The sequence below is a fragment of the Protomyctophum parallelum genome (genome assembly GCF_964188405.1).
Source record: "Protomyctophum parallelum genome assembly, chromosome: 7".
Classification (NCBI taxonomy): Eukaryota; Metazoa; Chordata; class Actinopteri; order Myctophiformes; family Myctophidae; genus Protomyctophum; species Protomyctophum parallelum.
In genome coordinates, this window is record NC_139705.1 from 9,933,117 (window position 1) to 9,954,002 (window position 20,886).

Here is a 20,886-nt window from a genome sequence, read left to right on the forward strand (position 1 = left end):
CTAAATGAAACCCAATAGGGTTGTGCACTGTCTCAGAGATACTTTAGGATTTTACAGTACTGTGCATAAAATTGTCATAACGTTCATTCCTATAACCACAATATTGTCCAACACCACCCCCCAGAGGCGAAAGGTGTTAACTGAGTTTGGAAACAAAATGACTTCAAAGTTAGTTTCCTGTTCTTGTGTGAACTAAGTATCGTAGGCTACAGTAGTAGCAGCCCAGGTCGCTGTAGTTTTTACTGTAATGTTGGGACGACGGAACAGAGGCGTGTTCAAAGCTTTCATTTGCGAGCTGCAGCGTTGAGTGACGGAATTAGGCGACGTGGAAGGAACTTGGAAGAATGCAGTAGGATAAAACAATGTTCACCACGACAGAGCCCATGGGGAAATAGTTTTTATTTTATTTTAAATGTTCCCACACAGTAGCAGCTGTTTTCACTGGCTGTTTTAGATTTTCCTGTGATAGAAGAAAGTCTGAAAGTTCCCGTTTTAGTCGTTGTCTTATGTCGTATTTGATCGTGATAACTCTTTTAATGTGCTTTTAATTTCGTTTGATGTGTTTTATTTAGCGCATTAGCTTCTTCGGTGTAGAAGCACCGGTTAACGGGAACAAGGCTGGCTAAACCTCACTGGAACTGAACTGGGTGAAAGGTTGTTGCACGTGAGATGGCTCAGTTGGGGGTTCATGTAAGCAAGGTAGCCAGTGGTCCTCTTATAAATGTGTAGAAAACATCTTTTATCATTAGGGAAGTCAGTCATCATGATAGTGGGCTTAGTGGCTGTAGTGTTTAGAGAGTCATGCTGCTGAAGCTGAAGGTGTCAAATACACGGATCTGATGATAAGAGATAGACTGTAGACAACTGGAATGAAATCGACAATCGAATACATAAAATAGTCTTCTTGAGGTTAAGTTTAAGCAGTGAACGAAGGCAATGGAGCGGGTTGTGTCTCAGTTGAAGAGGAGTACTCGCACTCAGCAGGGGGTCGCTCTGTTGCTCGCCGCCTACGCCGTCAAAAAACTCTCCCCTTACGTCTGGAAGAGACTGCAGGTGACACACCATATTCATTACTAAGTTATAGCATAAAAATCACACCCGTGTGAAGTGATGGGCGCTATATATTAAAGTCTAACTCATGTTCATTAGGTGATCTGTAATGGTGATGTAAAACAAACGGTAATTCCCTTCATTGTCAATGGCGTTTTTAAAACAAACATTGAACTAAAGACAAACATTAAACTTGTATATAGGGGGGATAAACGCCCCTCAAAAATATATATAAATCACATGTACCAGTCCAGTACTACTCATCATCAATACATGTTATTTCGGCTATGCAACAAGAATTGATCAACAAATCAAATCTGTTTGAGTCTAGTCAACAAGTATGATCAGTTCAATTTAGATCCTTCCAAACAATTAAGCTGTGGTTATCTAACCATCTGATGTAACAACACAGTAACTAAATCTGTTTGTTAACCAGAAAGGGGCCCGAGTGGGTGCGCCTTCTACACCGGTGGGCGTGGCCAATGGCTCCCAGATCTGTCCATTGGATGAGGGTGCAGGAAAGAAAAGCAGCAACAGGAGGTGTGTCATGACGTCCGCGTAGCATACATGAACTACATCTATCTAATGTTTCAATGTTTCCTATAGCTTTCTTTGCTGAAGTAAAATAAATCATATTACAATAAATGTGTATGTGTCTAGGTCTACTGCAGTGGACAGGGAGTTCCTCCAGAGGCTAACCCAGTTGTTGAAGATCTTGTTTCCCAAACTGCTGTGCAAGGAGCTGGGTTTACTGGGACTCCACTCTCTGGCTCTCATAAGCAGAACATTCCTGTCCATATATGTAGCCAGACTGGATGGTATGGACTGTGACATTGAAACTGTGTGTGTGTGTGTGTGTGTGTGTGTGTGTGTGTGTGTGTGTGTGTGTGTGTGTGTGTGTGTGTGTGTGTGTGTGTGTGTGTGTGTGTGTGTGTGTGTGTGTGCGTGCGTGCGCGTGTGCGTGTGCGCCATGATCATCTCTCTTAACTGCGTTACTGTGGGTGTAGTGTAGCGGTAAAAAAGACAAACACAATTTCATAGCCTTGGATCAAGGCTATCAAGATCAACTATCACAGTTGTATTTTATCGAGTAAAAGTAAAAGTCGGACTCGATAAAATACATCTTGTACGAAACAAAAAAAACATTATATGATAAATACATTTAAATTATCACCTGCGCATTGATTGTTCAACGTTATCCAACCAATGGCCTGTTTGGCTTGAATTGATGCAATCAGGCCAGAGGCCGGCTGCCGAGGGCTCTGACAAATTCCTGGGTGAATTAGTTAATCACATACCCATACATACCCATGGTCAGTTATTATTTCGTAATTATTTTTACCTTTATTTGGCCAAGCAGTAAGTGTCATTGCGATGAAGAGGTAGTACAGATCACAAAAATCACAACATGTAAAAAAAACAACATACAATATATACTATATATTGTATGTTTTTTAATGTTATGCTATATATTATATAGCATAATATTAATTTAAAAAAAAATCAGACTTGTCTGAAATGAGTGGTGCTGTACTGTACCCATGCTGATGCTGTAGTACTGTACTGTACTCTGTACTGTACAAGCCCTCCTCCCTGGCCTGTGTGTGTGTGTGTGTGTGTGTGTGTGTGTGTGTGTGTGTGTGTGTGTGTGTGACGCTGCGCAACAGTGCCATCCAGTGATATTTGCTGAGGTGTTTCAGCTGTTTGTGCTCGGACACAGGGACACGCATACATACAGTAGGAATGCACATGGAGTGGCTGCTCCACTCAAAAGTCAACCCACAATAAAACATAAAAAAACGCTATTCAATCATTTACAGTGGCCTCTATAGAGGTTATCAGAGATCAGATCACCCTCTACGTTATTTTATCATTCACCCCAGGCAGGGAAAACTAGATGCACACAAGTAGGCCATACATGGCCTACTTCTTATTGATTGATTGCAATATTTATTAACAGTTTGCAGAATTACAGTACATTTCAAGCACAAACTCAATACAAAGAGTGGACGACCCAATTAAGCATTACACTTGTTCAATTCATCAAAACATTTAGAGGCATACAAATAGACACTTCTATAATAGTCAAAGAACAGAACAGGAATTCATCATGTTGGCCGGTGGACAACACCGACATACATACATACATACATATCCAGCCGATCGCAGTGCTAGCACACTCTGCTTGCGCAAGTAATAAAGGCTAATCGTCATAATAGTAATATCTGTGATCGTTTCAGGTATGATTGTGAAGAGCATCGTCAAGAAGCAGCCCTATGAGTTCCTGTTTGAGCTCAGTAAATGGGTGCTGGTTGCTGTTCCTGCTACATTCATCAACTCAGCCATTAGGTTCCTGGAGGGGCAGCTGGCCTTGGCCTTCAGAAGCAGACTGGTTAACCACGCGTACACACTGTACTTCACTAACCAGGTTAATACACACACTGTACTTCACTAACCAGGTTAATACACACTGTACTTCACTAACCAGGTTAATACACACTGTACTTCACTAACCAGGTTAATACACACACTACTAACCAGGTTAATAATAATAAAAAAAATACATACAGTTTAACAAACAAATGCACAATGTTTTTTTCCATTGATTTAATTTTCAAATGTACATTAGCAGTCCTAGCTTTCATTTAATAATACGTCATTCCCTTTTTTCTGTGTGTGTGTGTGTGTGTGTGCGTGTGTGTGTGCGTGTGTGTGTGTGTGTGTGTGTGTGTGTGTGTGTGTGTGTGTGTGTGTGTGTGTGTGTGTGCGTGCGTGTGTGTCAGACATACTATGCAGTGAGTCATCTGGATGGTCGTGTGTCTAATGCAGATCAGAGTCTGACCGATGACCTGTCGATCTTCACTGCGTCTGTCGCTCATCTATACTCCAACTTAACTAAACCTGTCCTGGATGTTGTAATGACCTGTCTCACTCTCATTTCCACGGCTCAGTCTAAAGGTAGGGCAGACTGTGTGCATTTTATTGTGATTGTAAAGTCCAATGTTTCTAAGACACATAAATACTGTCAACAACAAAAACCCTGTCAGATATTAAGTGGATGAGAAGTTTCTGATAATCACACTATTAACCCATTTCCGCCTGTTATGTTGTTATACCTTTCAACCTGGGAAAGCATCTGTGTAATAGTTTTAGTTGCTATGCCGTATGTATGTGTAATGTTTTTAGTTGTTACTATATACATTTATATCGTCACTGTTCTGGAATCCTCTGAGTTTCAAATGTGTGTTTTTAAATTAAATTAAAGCCTTACTTCATCATATAAGAGTGTCGCGAGAAAGTAGTTTAAATAGCAGATCATAGATTTTCACTATTATTTTCACTAGTTTTTAGAAAATAATTGGAATGGTTTCCATCCGTTTTTCAGAAAACGTATACCTTCATAAAAAGGTTTTAGAATGCCTTTTGCTCTGGCTGTATATACTATACATATCATGTATTGTAGGCTATTGGATACTACTTATGAATCTGTGCTCCCTACCATGTCAACATGGTCGTGAGTTTATGATGATAAATGGTGAATTGTGCCTTTATTTAGCACCTTTATCCAAGGCGCTTTAGAGAGATTGTGCATTACACACATTCACACACCGATGCCGGAGGAAACCATGCACCAAGGCACCAACCTGCACATCAGGAGCAATTAGGGGTTCAGAATCTTGCTCAAGGAAACTTCGACACTAACTCTGGGGGAGCCTGGGTTTGAACTGGGAATCTTGCGGTTCCCATTCGGTCACTCTACCCCTGAGCCACTGTCGCCGGCCCCCTTGATGATGATGATGATGATGATGATGAGAAGGCGTTTTGAAAACGGGCTCAGGTCTAAATGGGTTAATTAATGAGTGATAATGAGCTAGGATATGATTCTTATGCTTCTTCCTGTTGGTTGATACTAATGTTGCTGATCCAGGATCTGATCATTGTACTCCCTTACTTCTCTCCTCAGGTGCCAGCACCACATGGCCGGCGGTGATAGCGGGAGTCGTCGTGGCGATGACTGCCAAGGTTCTGAAAAGTTGTTCTCCTGGATTTGGGGCTCTGGTGTCAGAGGAGTCCAGGAGGATAGGAGAACTACGATCCAACCATGCTAGAATAATCGCTAACGCTGAAGAGATAGCTTTCTACAGAGGACACAAGGTACTAGTACTACTGTTCCTGCTGCTTCTTCTATTACTAAAGTCATACGATTTGTCACACACGTTACCACAGTGAAATTTGTTCTCCGCATTTGACCCATCTCTTGGAGCAGTGAGCCGCAGCCAAGGAGCGGTGAGCTGCAGCCGTGCCTATACTACTATAACTGCTACTACTATTTATTAATTAATTGAATTGAATTAAAGTAATCACTCCATAACAACCTGCCTAACACGTGTTTATGATCATGAACTTATACTATACTATACTATACTATACTATACTATACTATGAAAGAATGAATAGTTTTATTTCGGTCTTAAATCAACATGTACATGATTATTACTGCAGCAAAATCATTTTACAGGACATGTTGAAAAAGGTGTAGGCTGAAGCCGTAGCTTATATGGTGCCTATCCTTTTTTAGTTACTTATCTTACATTAATGTAAATACTATACTATACTATACTATACTATACTATACTATACTATACTATACTATACTATACTATACTATACTATACTATACTATACTAGCAGTGGCGGCCTTATATATGTTTCAATTGAAACGGGCCTCGAGCCTCCAGGGGCCTTCCCAAAAAATATCGTATTCTTTATTTATTTTTTGGTAAAAACTAAATAGTAGTAGTAGTAATAGTAAGGTAGTAGTAGTAGTAGTAGTATAAGTAATATTGCATTGCATCGCAGCCTTCCAATCAGCCGTGTCAATTATTCAGCCTCATCCTGTACATCCACTTACCTAGTTGGCAGCAGCTAATAATCACTGCAGGTCACCGACCTGTCATGTCACATTGACCTGTGTTGTTTGGTTGTATGTGTGCAGACTGTGCACTCACTGCACTAGCAGCGCTGAGAGTTGCGATTGCATCATTGTATAGCCTATGCTGCCTTCCAGTTATACCTTAAAGTAAAACATTGTTTAATCAAGCTGCTTTTGTGTAATTTTCTACTTGGCTGTGTATGCTGTTCATGCTTTGAAGTCCGATAATACACACTGACAAATAAATGTTTAAATAAATAAATATATAATTATTAAAATGATGACGTCATGAAACCTCTCGATCCTTAAGGCCGCCCCTCTATACTATACTATACTATACTATACTATACTATACTATACTATACTATACTATACTATACTATACTAAACTATACTATATTAAGACACCCTGAGGCCGAGGGAGAGAAGCGAAGGGCAAGGTCGTGTGCACGCATCCGCCTGGGTGATGGCAGACTGCTGGGCAAGTGCTGGCGCTTTGGCATGGGGGGTCAGATCAACATATGGAATGAATTCTGTACTGGCCATATATATATAATGGAGCGTGTCTTGAGTGTAGACTGAGGTTTTGATGAGGTCAGATCAACATAATATTATGGAATGTCAGAACAGTTCAGCTCCTTATAGGCCTATGGAGATTTAAGGGTGGCAGCGGGGGCATTGTCTTGAGTGTTCAGGGTTTGATGAGGTCAGATGAGGTCAGATCAACAGATGGAATTAATTCTGTATTGGCCATATATGGAGCGGACTGACCGACCTACGGTCGCAAATTACTACTAACATACACACTTACATACTGTGTATCCAGTTCCTATATGTAGACATAAGGCATCTTTGTTTGTTTTCTAGGTGGAGATGTCCCAGTTACAGAGGGCATATGAGTCCCTGTCCTCTCAGATTAATGTGATCCTCCTGAAGCGCCTCTGGTACGTGATGTTGGAACAGTTTCTGATGAAGTATGTCTGGAGCTCTGCTGGACTGCTTATGGTGGCACTGCCCATTATTACTGCTACCGGTTACGCCGAATCTGGTAAATATACATTACATACATGCCACTATGTTGGCAGAATAGTACTGTAGTATTCTCTAGAAGCATGGGTCTTCAGCAGGGGCTCCGTGACCCCTAGAGGCTCCTCAGAGTTACTACAAGGGGGCACCACATCTTTGTGTGATAGGAACATCTTTTAGGTACATTAACCACTTGACACCGAGCACCCCTATTCTTAGATGAACATTAGCCGAAAATAGCAGACCTAGGAGCTTGTATATCGCCTATATTCTGCAAAGAGGTTTGGCGTAGGGTAACAAAAGAGCAGACAAAGTTTTGAGTGTTTAAAGGACAACTTTAGTTTTTTTCAACCAAGGTTCATGTTTTAGGTTGTTATTAGAGAAGCTAAAAGATGAGTGTTATTTTTTTCAATTACTGCTTTCTTTTGTTTTAGGGATTTTAGCTGTTTTTGACAGGGGGGCGGGGGCATTCGAGCATGGGGCTAAATATGTATTTCTTTACAAAATCTTATAGCGATTTTTTATTTATTATTTACTATAGTCCTACTAGACCCCAATAAATTACATCTGGCCACAAAAGATCACGGGATCTACTGAATGTGTCAAACTGACATATTGGCCCAGGCCGTAGCGTAACGGTCTGGGCACCAGACTGGTGATCCAGTCGCGGTGTGCCGCGGGTTCGACTCCCGGACCCGACACGGCCTTTACCGCATGTCATCCCCCCATCTTTCTCCCGTTTCCTGTCAGCCTACTTTCTATCCCTTAAAAAATCAATAAAGGCGTAAGCCGCAAAAAAATATCTTAAAAAAAAAAAAAAAAAAAAAAAAACTGACATATTGAGCCTATTACAGTGTGGCTTCCCCCCCAGTATAGGCTACATTCATATTCAGTAGATCCTGTGAACTTTTATGGCCAGATGTAATTTCTTGGGGTCTAGTAGGACTATAGTAAATAATAAAAAAATAAATCGCTATAAAATTATGTGAAATAATACATATTTAGCCCCATGCTCGAATGCCCCCGCCCCCCTGTCAAAAACAGCTAAAATCCCTAAAACGAAAGAAAGCAGCAAATGAAAAAAAAATAACACTCATCTTTTAGTTTCTCTAATAACCTAAAACATGAACCTTGGTTGAAAAAAACTAAAGTTTTCCTTTAAGTGGTTAACTGTCTCAAAATACATATTGACAGTGGTGTCAAACAAGTCTTTGAAGCTATCTATGAAATCTATAAAAAAGTCTGCAACACAATTTAATTAAACAATATACACTTATAAATTATAATATAGTATTCTCTATGTACAGCACACTCAGGACACTTACTGTATATGTATATTCCATATAAACACAGGACGCTTCAAATATGGTATACTGTGTATAGACAGGGCAATATCTCTACTCTGTATACACAAGACACTTGCAGTATGGTATATAATTAGATAGATAGTTTCATTATTCCTTTTGCACCAGGCAACAAGAATCACACAATATATAAACAAATCACACAGTACATATACTCTATATATAAATGCAGGACATCCTCTCCTCTCCTCTCCTCTCCTCTCCTCTCCTCTCCTCTCCTCTCCTCTCCTCTCCTCTCCTCTCCTCTCCTCTCCTCTCCTCTCCTCTCCTCTCTCCTCTCCTCTCCTCTCCTCTCCTCTCCTCTCCTCTCCTCTCCTCTCCTCTCCTGCAGACTCAGAGGAGGTGAAACAGGCAGCGTTACTCCTCCCAGAGGAGGAGTTAGTAAGTGAGAGGAGTCAGGCGTTCACTACAGCCAGGAACCTCCTCAATGCAGCAGCAGATGCTGTGGAAAGAATCATCTCCTCCTATAAGGAGGTATAACCCCCCCCCCCCCCCCCCCCACACACACACACACACACACACACACAATTCAATTCAATTCAATTCAAAGGGCTTTATTGGCATGAGAAAACATACGTTTACATTGCCAAAGCAGAAAGAACGATACAACACACACACACACACACACACACACACACACACACACACACACACACACACACACACACACACACACACACACACACACACACACACACACACACACACACACACACATATACTTTCTTTCAAGTTAGGTAAAAATGTTGATATGATCACTTTCCCTTTCCCCCTGAGTAGTGGGAAAAACAGGCTCCCTTCAAGGGAGTTGGCATGCTATACCGTGTTCATTGCTGTGACAACATACAATAGTGGCTGCAATAACAAAATGATTGCCTATTGTCACCCCAAACAATGGAGAATATAAGTATTATGGTCCAGGAGTCAAGACTATCCTGTCCAGCCTGTTCTGTACACCCTCCCAAAGATTCACAAAACACAAACAAAGCACCCCATTGTTTCTGGTATCGCATCTCCCTGAGCATATCAACAATATGTGGACTGGAACAAATGACCTGCCATGTTCGTACTGTGGATGTCTCCAGTCTGCATCTCAGCATGTGCAAGTCCTAGAGGCCAAGCATTGCAGTATTTCTCTGATAATAGAGAGGAACCACATCCACCGTCCATCGTTTTTTATGTCCGGTGTGTCCCTCTCCTCAATGGAGGGAAGTAACTGCAACGATGTTAAAAATAAAATAAGATGTCGGCACATCTTGTGTATCCAATTTGGTACCGCATAACAAGTTTCTAATTTTGTATTTAATGTTTATGAATTTTGATATCAACTGTTTTGACTTTGTTATCAAATTTTTTAAACTTCATTATATATGGAAAATCATATATCAAATGATGTGATTAAATGTTAAAACAGCTTGCCTTATATTTGATACAGGCATGTCGCTAACACACGCACGCTGCACGCATGCACACACGCACTCACGCACATACACAAATATATTTCACATATATTTCAAGACACAACTGTGTGTGTGTGTGTGTGTGTGTGTGTGTGTGTGTGTGTGTGTGTGTGTGTGTGTGTGTGTGTGTGTGTGTGTGCACGTGTATGTGTATGTGTACGTACGTGTGTGCGTAGGTAACAGAGCTAGCTGGTTACACAGCCAGAGTGTCTCAGATGTTTGAAGTGTTTGAAGAGGTGAAAAGTGGAGTCTACAAGAGAGGAGAGGACAGAGGAGGAGAGGGGAGGGCAGGAGAGGAGAAAGGAGTGATTCAACATGGAGTGAGGGTGGATGGAAGAGACATGAGAGGTAACCTCAGTGCTATTATTTCTACTACTACTACTATGTTATTATTACTACTATTTCCTGCTGCAACCATTACTATTACTATGTTTACAACTAGTAATAGAGGGTATGCCATCATCGTTATGCGGGACATAAGACATTAAGTTTGTGTTCCTTATGCTAGGCATTAAAGATTGCACAGAGAGAAATAAATGAGTGCAAGGCTGAAAATGACAGTGATGATCAGGTGAGAATAAAGTATTTATCATCACCACAGATTGCTAGAGTTCGTCATTCAACATGGCATCTTATCACAAACTTCAAGGGTCATTATTCAAAGTAGACACGAATGGTCTTTTGTGACAATGACTGTCAATCAGGGTCATGTTGAGGGGCCTCTATAGGGGGCACTGTTACCATGTTGATGGGCCTCTATAGAGGGCACTGTCCCCATGTTGAGGGGCCTCTATAGAGGGCACTGTCACCATGTTGAGGGGCCTCTATAGGGGGCACTGTCACCATGTTGAGGGGCCTCTATAGAGGGCACTGTCCCCATGTTGAGGGGCCTCTATAGAGGGCACTGTCCCCATGTTGAGAGGCCTCTATAGAGGGCACTGTCCCCATGTTGAGGGGCCTCTATAGAGGGCACTGTCCCCATGTTGAGGGGCCTCTATAGAGGGCACTGTCCCCATGTTGAGAGGCCTCTATAGGGGGCACTGTCCCCATGTTGAGGGGCCTCTATAGAGGGCACTGTCAACATGTTGAGGGGCCTCTATAGAGGGCACTGTCACCATGTTGAGGGGCCTCTATAGAGGGCACTGTCCCCATGTTGAGGGGCCTCTATAGAGGGCACTGTCCCCATGTTGAGGGGCCTCTATAGAGGGCACTGTCACCATGTTGAGGGGCCTCTATAGAGGGCACTGTCACCATGTTGAGGGGCCTCTGTAGGGGGCACTGTCACCATGTTGAGGGGCCTCTGTAGGGGGCACTGTCACCATGTTGAGGGGCCTCTATAGAGGGCACTGTCCCCATTTCTGGCGTGGTGACGACTGACACAGCCCTGACACCAGTCGTGGTGGCTATCCCTGACACCAGTCGTGGTGGGTATCTCTGAGCAGTGCACTCCGATCACACTTATCACTAATGACATGAATCATTCATGATTTGTAGTTACTTCTACCAATTCGATCCTATTTATCTCAGAATGTTCTACTTACTACTACTACGACATACTACTAGTATTATCACTATTATTACTGCTACTAATACTACGGTATTATATTACTATAAACTGTGTGTGTGTGTGTGTGTGTGTGTGTGTGTGTGTGTGTGTGCGCACATGTGCGTGCGTGCATGCGTGTGTGCGTACGTGCGTGTAGGTCAGGTGATTGATGTAGACAATGGGATTCGCTGTGAAAACCTGCCAATCATTACACCTACTGGAGATGTAGTGGTTTCTAGTCTGAACGTGCAGGTAAATCACACAAACACAGGCACCAACACACATGCACGCACGGTCGCACACACACACACACACACACACACACACACACACACACACTGACACACGTACGCACACATTAGGGCATTAAGCAACTAGTCGACTGTTCAACTAGTCAACTAGTAAATCCACTAGTCGACTTTGTTGGTACTAGTTGTTGATAAGAAACTAGATAAGATGTTGTAGGCCTCAAGATCAGGTAGATTATAGTATAAAAGTATAGTATATAGTATAAAATTATATATATATATATATATATAATTTTATAAATATATATATATTTATTTTATTTTATATAATAGTTAGTTAAACAACTAGTCGACTAGTAATTTAGAACTGGGCAATTAACTGAAAATATCAAAACTGATATTGGACCCAATAACTTAATCTTGCTCATCGACACGAAAACAATAAAAATAAAAATAAACCTAATAATAAACTAAATCAATCTGGTTAAATATTTATTTAACCCTGTATTATATCTGTTGTACAAGAATAGCTTGTTGAGCTTCTATTCTCGTGATTTTAAGTCATAATCGCTCACCACAGTTGCTCTTGTGGCGGCATCTTGTGGACTAAACTGTACACACAGGCACTAAAACACATAGGACACAATTAATACTCATACATCGCATGTAGTGACACAGTGAGACAAACATTATTTTGTCTCCAACGCTTTAAGTATTGTCTACTTGAAGCACAGTATTCTGATTCCAACCTGAATTCTTTATTTTATTTTATGAAACTGACACTTCCCAATGCATTCTGTGTAGGATGATAGGAATCAGGTTAAAGATGGGCAAAGTTGGCCGTTAATTCCCCTTTGAACCATATTACTTTCTGTGTGTGTGTGTGTGCGTGTGCGTGCGTGCGTGTGTGCGTGCGTGTTGCAGATAGATGAAGGGATGGACGTGTTGATTACAGGACCTAATGGATGTGGGAAAAGTTCTCTGTTCAGGATCCTCAGTGGTCTGTGGCCGATCTACTCTGGAGTCTTACACAGACCTCCACCTACATACATGTTCTACATACCCCAGAGGTACCACTATTACTACAGCTTGTACTACTACTAGTGCTATATTATTACTACTACTATGACATAATAATCACAATCATAATCATGAGCTGCAGGTAGCAACTTATTGGGTCCTTGAATCTGTACCTGCACATTGGTTAAGATGGCACAAAGCAGAACTATAAGTTAACTAGAACTGCACTCTGTCGAGTGCATACTTGCTTGTTGCACACTAGTAGGCCATAAATGGCCAACTAGTGCGCAAGCAGAGCGTGCAAGTACTTGCGACCGCTGTAAACTGTCAAATCTCAGTATCTCTGTGAAGGAACGTTTGAAATGTATAATTATTTGCTACCTACCTACTTTATGCATATAAACACCTAGTATTATTAAGTATGGTTCAAGTTTCTATCTATATAAGAAATACACTTTTATCGGTGTAGATATATTCTGGATCCCTTTTTAGTTTTTCAAAGAAAAATAAATCATTGATATGTGATGAAAAAAAGGTATATAAATTGAATTAAAATATATTATTCAGTATAATTATTTTATTATTTATTGTAAATTGTCAATTGTTAGCTCTAAATGATGACGTAAGACATACGCATACATATACATATACTATATAGAGTATGTAGTTGTAAGTTGTATACTGTGGTTACTTTGCGCCAAAAACCGCGACAGCCAACCCGCCATTGTATGCGTATGCCAATAAAACAGCAGATTTGTGCCTGGTTTGCTGGGACCAGATTACACAAATGACCATATTTCTTACGTCATCATTGAGAGCTAGTCATACATATACACACCACGTACTCTGGTCCCAGCAGATCATGCACAATTTGCTATTTTATTTAACTGATTATGTATATAGTATACGTATGACTAGCTCTAAATGATGACGTAAGACATACTTATACATATACATATACTATATAGAGTATGTAGTTGTAAGTTGATTAGCGGTATACTGTGGTTACTTTGCGCCAAAAACCGCGACAGCCAACCTGCCATTTTATGCGTATGCCAATAAAACAGCAGATTTGTGCCTGGTTTGCTGGGACCAGATTACACAAATGACCATATTTCTTACGTCATCATTGAGAGCTAGTCATACATATACACACCACGTACTCTGGTCCCAGCAGATCAGGCACAATTTGCTATTTTATTTTACTGATTATGTATATAGTATACGTATGACTAGCTCTAAATGATGACGTAAGACATACGTATACATATACTATATAGAGTATGTAGTTGTAAGTTGATTAGCGGTATACTGTGGTTACTTTGCGCCAAAAACCGCGACAGCCAACCCGCCATTTTATGCGTATGCCAATAGAACAGCAGATTTGTGCCTGGTTTGCTGGGACCAGATTACACAAATGACCATATTTCTTACGTCATCATTGAGAGCTAGTCATACATATACACACCACGTACTCTGGTCCCAGCAGATCAGGCACAATTTGCTATTTTATTTGACTGATTATGTATATAGTATACGTATGACTTTACGTATTTGCTGTTTTTTTTGCATACGCATAAAATGGCGGTTTGGCTGTCACGATGAACGAAGACCGGGCAAATTTATTACTTGCGCGCTCTGCTTGCGCAAGTAATAAACAATAATGTGTGTCTGTGTTGCAGGCCCTACATGTCTGTAGGTTCTCTGCGTGATCAGGTGATTTATCCTGACTCTGTAGAGGAGATGCACCTCAGAGGAATCACTGACTCCCATCTAGAACACATCCTACGCACTGTACACCTGCTCTATATACTGGACAGAGAAGAAGGTAGGCCTACAGTAAGGTTCTGTATATACAGTATACTGGACACGCAGATAAGAAGGTACGATCCACTACAGTTTTGTATATACCGAATAGACCCAGTAGGACTACTGTTTATTCTGGACTATGAGAGTATAAATCAGAGGTAAAGAGAGGTTGAATGAACTTGAGGTCTATGTAAACTTGAAAAAGAGGTAGGAACTGCTATACAGTGCACAGAGAAAGTGTTACAGTAGATGTACTCGTCACCAGAGAATGAGGTAGAACTACTGTAGTGGACAGAGAGAAGATCCTACCAACTACATATTTAGAGACGGTAGTTTAGTAGAAGAGGAATGATGAATGGATCGGTGATGTCATAAATTACATACTGTAACGTGTGTGTGTGTGTGTGTGTGTGTGTGTGTGTGTGTGCGTGTGTGTGTGTGTGCGTGCGTGCGTGCGTGCGTGCGTGCGTGCGTGCGTGCGTGCGTGCATGCGTGCGTGTAGGTTGGGATTCTGTTAGTGATTGGAAGGATGTTTTGTCTGGAGGAGAGAAACAGAGGATGGGGATGGCTCGCATGTTCTATCACAGGTACCTGTCTGTCTGTCTGTCTGTCTGTAGATTTTTCTTTTTCTTTTTATTGGATCCATTGATCTACCTTTGGTTACTTTATTCCAATATTTGCACAGCGTGTTTCGTCCTTTAGTCCTCATCTGGTACACAGTTATTGGACAAAGCCTACACGGCCAAACGCATTGTGCAAATAGATTTTACATTAAGCATTAAGTCTTGTCCATCCAGTGTCTTTGGAGTTTGTGGCCTCTTCCTATAGTTTTTTTTCTTACTTAATTTTGATTGATAAAAAGACAATGTCAACAGGAAAGAAAAAAAGACAAGGAAAAAACAGACAATTACTTTCTTTTCTTTTCCAGTATTTCCCATGCTCTACTCCAGCGGTCATAGAAATATAAATTATACTTTGAATTCAGTTACTATAATGATGTTGTCGTGACGTCATTGCACTCTGGGCTGGTAGATCGGTTATTTTCAAATAATTAAATGACATTACACGAAGCTCTGCCGATCAGAGTAAGCAGATGGCTCGGGGTAGCCAATCAGGGATTTATACAAGCTTAGTGGCGCAAATGTCATGTAGCGCTCCGTGGATCCGTGGATCCGTGAAGCCGGCGGTTTGCGTTTGGCTAATCAGGGAAACCAATGCGCCAGCTGCGTCTAATGTGGCCGCCGCCCTCGTTAGTAATCAGCGCCAGGCGCATTATATGGTCATGCCTCGTGACATCACGCCTCCATGTATGGTCATGCCACATGACATCACGCATTGTGACATGTCACGTCAAGATATTCACACTAAAATGGATTTTTGAGCGGCGAGCCTTTCGTCCCGCCACGTGTCACAGATTAAGCTATTGACAATGAAAGGAGAATTTACGTCATATGTGGATGAGCGAATCAGCATTTCTAATTACAGTGCAACTGTTTTAATTCATTTTCACGAGAGCTATCTGTTTGTAATATTTAATAATATCATATTTATGTACAGTAACATTATCACCTGAGCATTTGTTGTTGCCTAAGATTAGGTTTGAAAGTATTACAATGCTATTGGCATGCCATGCGGTTGGAACTCCCATCTGCATATTACAATTGTTATATTTAGTAAGTGTGACCCAAGTGCACAGCAAGAGAGGAGGCGTTGTTCAGGTTTATTCACAAAAGTTTGTATGGAAGGGAGTGGGGTAGTAGTGGATCAGTGGCTCTCCAGGTTGGCCTAGCTCAGCATGGGATTCCAAACACTGAGGAGAAGAAGGAGAGGAGGCGTCAGTCTTCAGGTAAACAACAAAGGCAGGAGCTGCAACCGTGTAAAGCTGCACGGCTGGGCAATAGCTATGTAAGGCTAAAACAATAACTAGCACTATAACTCAGTTTAACAACACATAAAGGCTTGAGCTGTACTTTACCATACATGTAGACATGTGAAGCTCTGGCGTGGAATGAAGGGCAGACTGGGTTCTTGTAGAGGCAGTGCTTGATTGCAGAATGGAAGACAGGTGCAGAGGATTGGTGCAGGAGAGCAGGTGTGCTGAGTAGAGCCATGGAGTAGTCAGTGAGGGGGGAGTGGCTAAGCAGTGCTTGCATGTGAAGGTGAGGAGGAGTGAGCCGTAACAACAATGCTATTATTGGATAATACATTATGGCAAATAATGATTACTGGGTGAATTTAAGGTATTTATTCACAAAGAGGATAAAACAGCATTGGGACTTTTCCAGTATTTCCCATAATCTACTCTATATGTACTTCACTACTCCATGAACATTTTAACACATGCAGCTGTGTGACCACAAAGCTTGTATAAGCCACTCTCAGCCATTATCTTAACATTTTTAGCCAGTGTCTGTCAACAAGTGTTTGTTTCTCTTCACACTGTTTTCAAGTCACTCTTTCTCCTTCGCTCTCCCTCAGACCGAGGTATGCTCTGTTAGATGAATGCACCAGTGCTGTTAGCATCGACGTGGAAGGAAAGATCTACCAGGCTGCCAAGGATGCAGGGATATCTCTGCTGTCAATCACACACAGACCCTCCCTATGGTCAGAACACACACTAAAATACATACTGTACGAACTTAGAGTATATATGATACTAGTATATATATACTCTAAGGCCACACCCTGTACTACTACAGTACCACTAGTAGTATACTACTATAGTAACTACTGTTATTCAAGTAATTCTATCACTAGTCCACCAGATCAGTGGCCTTGTGGTTAGAGTGTGGTCAATCCCCGGCCGGGTCATACCAAAGACTCTAAAAATGGGACCCATGCAGTGCCTCCCTGCTTCTCAGCATCAAGGGTTGGATTGTGGGTAAGTCCGGGCCTGCGACATACTAGCCGCGTCATGTCCAGGGGGTGTACTTGTACATCAATCAAATATCTGGCTGAACAGCAGCTGGACTTGATTTTATAAATGTATATAGATTTGATTATACAGAAATGCATTTCATATTGCTTTTATTATATACATTTTATTTTCTGCTGTTTAGACAGTACAGCCTATTATGTCTGCTCCATCTGTCTGTCTGTCTCTCTGTCTCTCTCTCTAGGAAGTATCACTCTCACCTGCTCCAGTTTGATGGAGAGGGAGGATGGAGCTTCGAACCACTGGATGCCTCCACTCGTCTGTCTCTACAGGTACCTGTTTGTTTACAGCCTAATTTATGCGGCCGTCGCACGATGGTGTCTTTCAGCCAACTTGATTTAAGTTGGCTGGAAGAAAAGAGCTGATTTTATGAACAACAAACTTTAACACAGGAATATTACATTTATAACTCAATTTCCTCCTCCTTTACAGTATTGTAACATCTCTCTGTCTCTGTATCTCACGCACACACGCATGCATGCACGCACACACACGCATGCGCACACACACACACACACACACACACACACACACACACACACACACACACACACACACACACACACACACACACACACACACACACACACACAGCATTTGATACTTCTTGTACTGTATTATCCTGATATATCCTCCTGTATCCTGCTATATTGGGTGCAAAATTACAGGAAGTGCACACTCTGCAACACTTTGTCATAATATTCCGTTTTCCATGAAAAACATAGGCCTGTCTAATTGTCTGTCTCTCTGCGTTTCTGTCTCTCTGCGTGTCTGTCTCTCTGCGTGTCTGTCTCTCTGCGTGTCTGTCTCTCTGCGTTTCTGTCTCTCTGCGTGTCTGTCTCTCTGCGTGTCTGTCTCTCTGCGTGTCTGTCTCTTTATGTGTCTGTCTCCTAGGAGGAGAAACAGCGCTTGGAGAGCCAGTTGTCCGGAATTCCCAAGATGCAACAGAGGCTGGGCGAGCTTTGCTCTTTACTGGGAGAGAGAGAGAAAGAGGCAGATAGGGGGGAAGAGTTAGAGTGATAGAGAATGAGAGGGGGGTGGAAGGAGACATAGAGATTCCACAAAGTGTAAGACTGTGGGCTGTATTTTGCGTGTCTTAAGTACCAGGTCTTATTACTGAACTTAAGACCTGGAGGCGTGATCAATGTCATTTGGCTATTCTGAGTGGCCAAAGAGCATTGACCACGCCTCCAGGTCTTAAGTTAAGTAATAAAACCTTGTACTTAAGACACGCAAAATACATACATATTGCTGGTTAACAAAAACTACCTCTGCCAAGGCAATGTTTACATAGCCTGGCTAATAAGCCAGACCGAATCAGCCGTTGGCAAAAAAGAATTGCCTGCCGGCGGATTACGGTCTGGAGAGGCTCAATTGTACGCCCATTTCCTACACCAGAGAACTGGGGCGGCCATTCAGGACACGGTATGCAATATGGGCGGGCTTTGGTACAGTGACTTTCAATGCTTGAGACCTTTGACTGACAGTAGCGCTGACCAATTGCGTCAAAGAGAAAATGTTTGAACCCGCCCCCCGGGAAACAAGATCCATGCACAGCCTCTCCAGACTCAAATACCACACGACAGTTTGATATGAGTCTGGCTTATTAGCCAGGCTAGTGTTTACACCCCCATCTGTCTGTCCATTAAGAATTTCCCATGAACAGATTTGCACAAAACTTGGAAGAACCACTTTCAACCTGTGTGTCCCTATTTTGGGCATGTCCTTATCAGTGAACAGGTATTTTCACTATTTCTCATGCAAGGAAGTAGAGCTTGCTTGCTTGTGGTTAGGTTTTCATGCCGATTGACCAAACGGGGGTTAGGAAGTGAGTGTGGCCGGTCCCACCCATGTCATAGACCGACTGCCACCTTGGTGGTCAGAATGTGAAGTTCCTTTACATTTCAAACATTAATTTGATCTGGTCATCATTAAAATCGATTTGATCTCATCTTCAGTCAGAGTAATTTTATGTATTTGATATGATCTTCATTCATATAAGTGTACAATGTGAAGTCGTTAGTGTCAATGTTAATAGATGGACTGTCTAACTCTAAACTGACTGTTTAGGTAAACAGTTTCCGTGCCGGGAATGGATTTCTCCAGGTTAATGTCGCTGCCAACCCCGCTAATACCGCCTTTTGTTTTATGTGTTTAATCCGCTGTATTGTAATAAATAAAAAGAAAATCCATCTTCGTCGCGGAGATTAGAGAGAGAGTAGATGCATTCGCTTTGATGACGAAACCGGAAATCGTCACATGCTGTGGGCTGCTAGGGCTTCTGGGAAATTGAGGCCAATAGAAATGCATGGGGTGCAACGCCTCATTGAGACGAGTCTTGTGTGCGTCTTCCGGGTGCACCAAGATGGTGGATGATACGCTCGGATCACAACAAACCACGGGAGCTTTTTTTGCTGGATTTTCGCGGATTAAAAGCCCAAATAATTCAGCTTATGCTCTAAAGATAATACAACAATCTCGGCAGTGAAGGGGGGTTGATTAAAATGCGGGTTAAGCGTGTAAAACAGTCAAACTGTTTTAATGTGTAATATTTTATTCATATATACTGTATGCATATTCTATTAACTCATTTTCATTCCATATTAAATCAGAAGTATGAGTGCTAAATAAAATGATCAGATGAAGCGTGACGTTTACATGCCCCACAGTAAATAATCTGAAAGGTTTTCTTACATGCACAATTATCCTGTACACTGTCACCAGCTCAGTGGCCTTGTTGTTAGAGTGTCCGCCCTGAGACTGGGAGGTCGGGGTTCAATCCCCGGCTGGGTCATACCTCATGGCTCTGTCACAGGCAGATCTGAGAAATGCATGCACTGAGTCATTCTTAAAGTGGGATCTGGGTGGGAACTCCTTGAGGAGTTCCATTTGTAAACTATGTGGTTCCATTTGTAAACTATGAGTTTAGTTAACGACAGATTTTACAGTGTTGATTGTGGTCCTTGAAATTAAAATGTTTGAGAGCAGCACTGTTCTAAATCATGTTGTCACAATCCATCTTGACTCTATAAGCTCCACCTAAGGCTGTTCGATCACCATGGAACCTCACCCTGTCCGGTAGATATACCCATACCCACATCTTCGCTCTATGTTGGATTATATTCAGCATGAGATGACCAGTAGTAGAAGATTTTTTGGCTTCCATAGTTTTGTTGATAGCTAATGAGGAGTCAGGAGGAGGTGCTGCAGGCATTGGAGGAAGAGATTTGTCTTGTTATACTTTGAAATACTGTAATACAACAGCTTGTTATCCTAATGGAACTCATTTGTCACAAGGAACTGTTATGTGTTGCTGTTGCACAATGCAGCTTTAATATCATGCATGTTATTCATGTTAGTCTTCCATAAACTGTTTTATTTGATGTGATGATTTTAACAAATTAAAAAGATTGAAAGAAAATGTGTTCTCTCTAGTCTCTGCGTGTGTGCGTGCATGCATCTGTGTGTGCACGCACTTGTTCTGTTCCACACTCA

General features: G+C 41.7%; 1 protein-coding gene across 2 annotated transcripts; it reads left to right on the forward strand.

The window, feature by feature from the left end:
- Positions 1-216: 216 nt before the first annotated feature.
- abcd1 (ATP-binding cassette, sub-family D (ALD), member 1) lies at positions 217-18,473 on the forward strand. Of its 2 annotated transcripts, XM_083768496.1 has the most exons (16): positions 217-1,053; positions 1,487-1,590; positions 1,711-1,868; positions 3,291-3,478; positions 3,834-4,008; positions 5,015-5,205; positions 6,851-7,031; positions 8,705-8,847; positions 10,010-10,181; positions 11,537-11,631; positions 12,552-12,697; positions 14,330-14,475; positions 14,959-15,043; positions 16,935-17,060; positions 17,576-17,663; positions 18,286-18,472. In XM_083768496.1, exons 1-16 carry the CDS (start codon positions 937-939, stop codon positions 18,409-18,411), a joined length of 2,241 nt encoding a protein of 746 aa, XP_083624622.1. In that variant the 5' UTR covers positions 217-936; the 3' UTR covers positions 18,412-18,472. The 2 variants fall into 2 exon arrangements, with proteins under 2 accessions (XP_083624622.1, XP_083624623.1); XM_083768497.1 differs by lacking the exons at positions 217-1,053; positions 1,487-1,590; positions 1,711-1,868 and adding an exon at positions 2,718-2,787 and having other exon boundaries at positions 3,270-3,478; positions 18,286-18,473.
- The last annotated feature ends 2,413 nt before the right edge of the window (positions 18,474-20,886 follow it).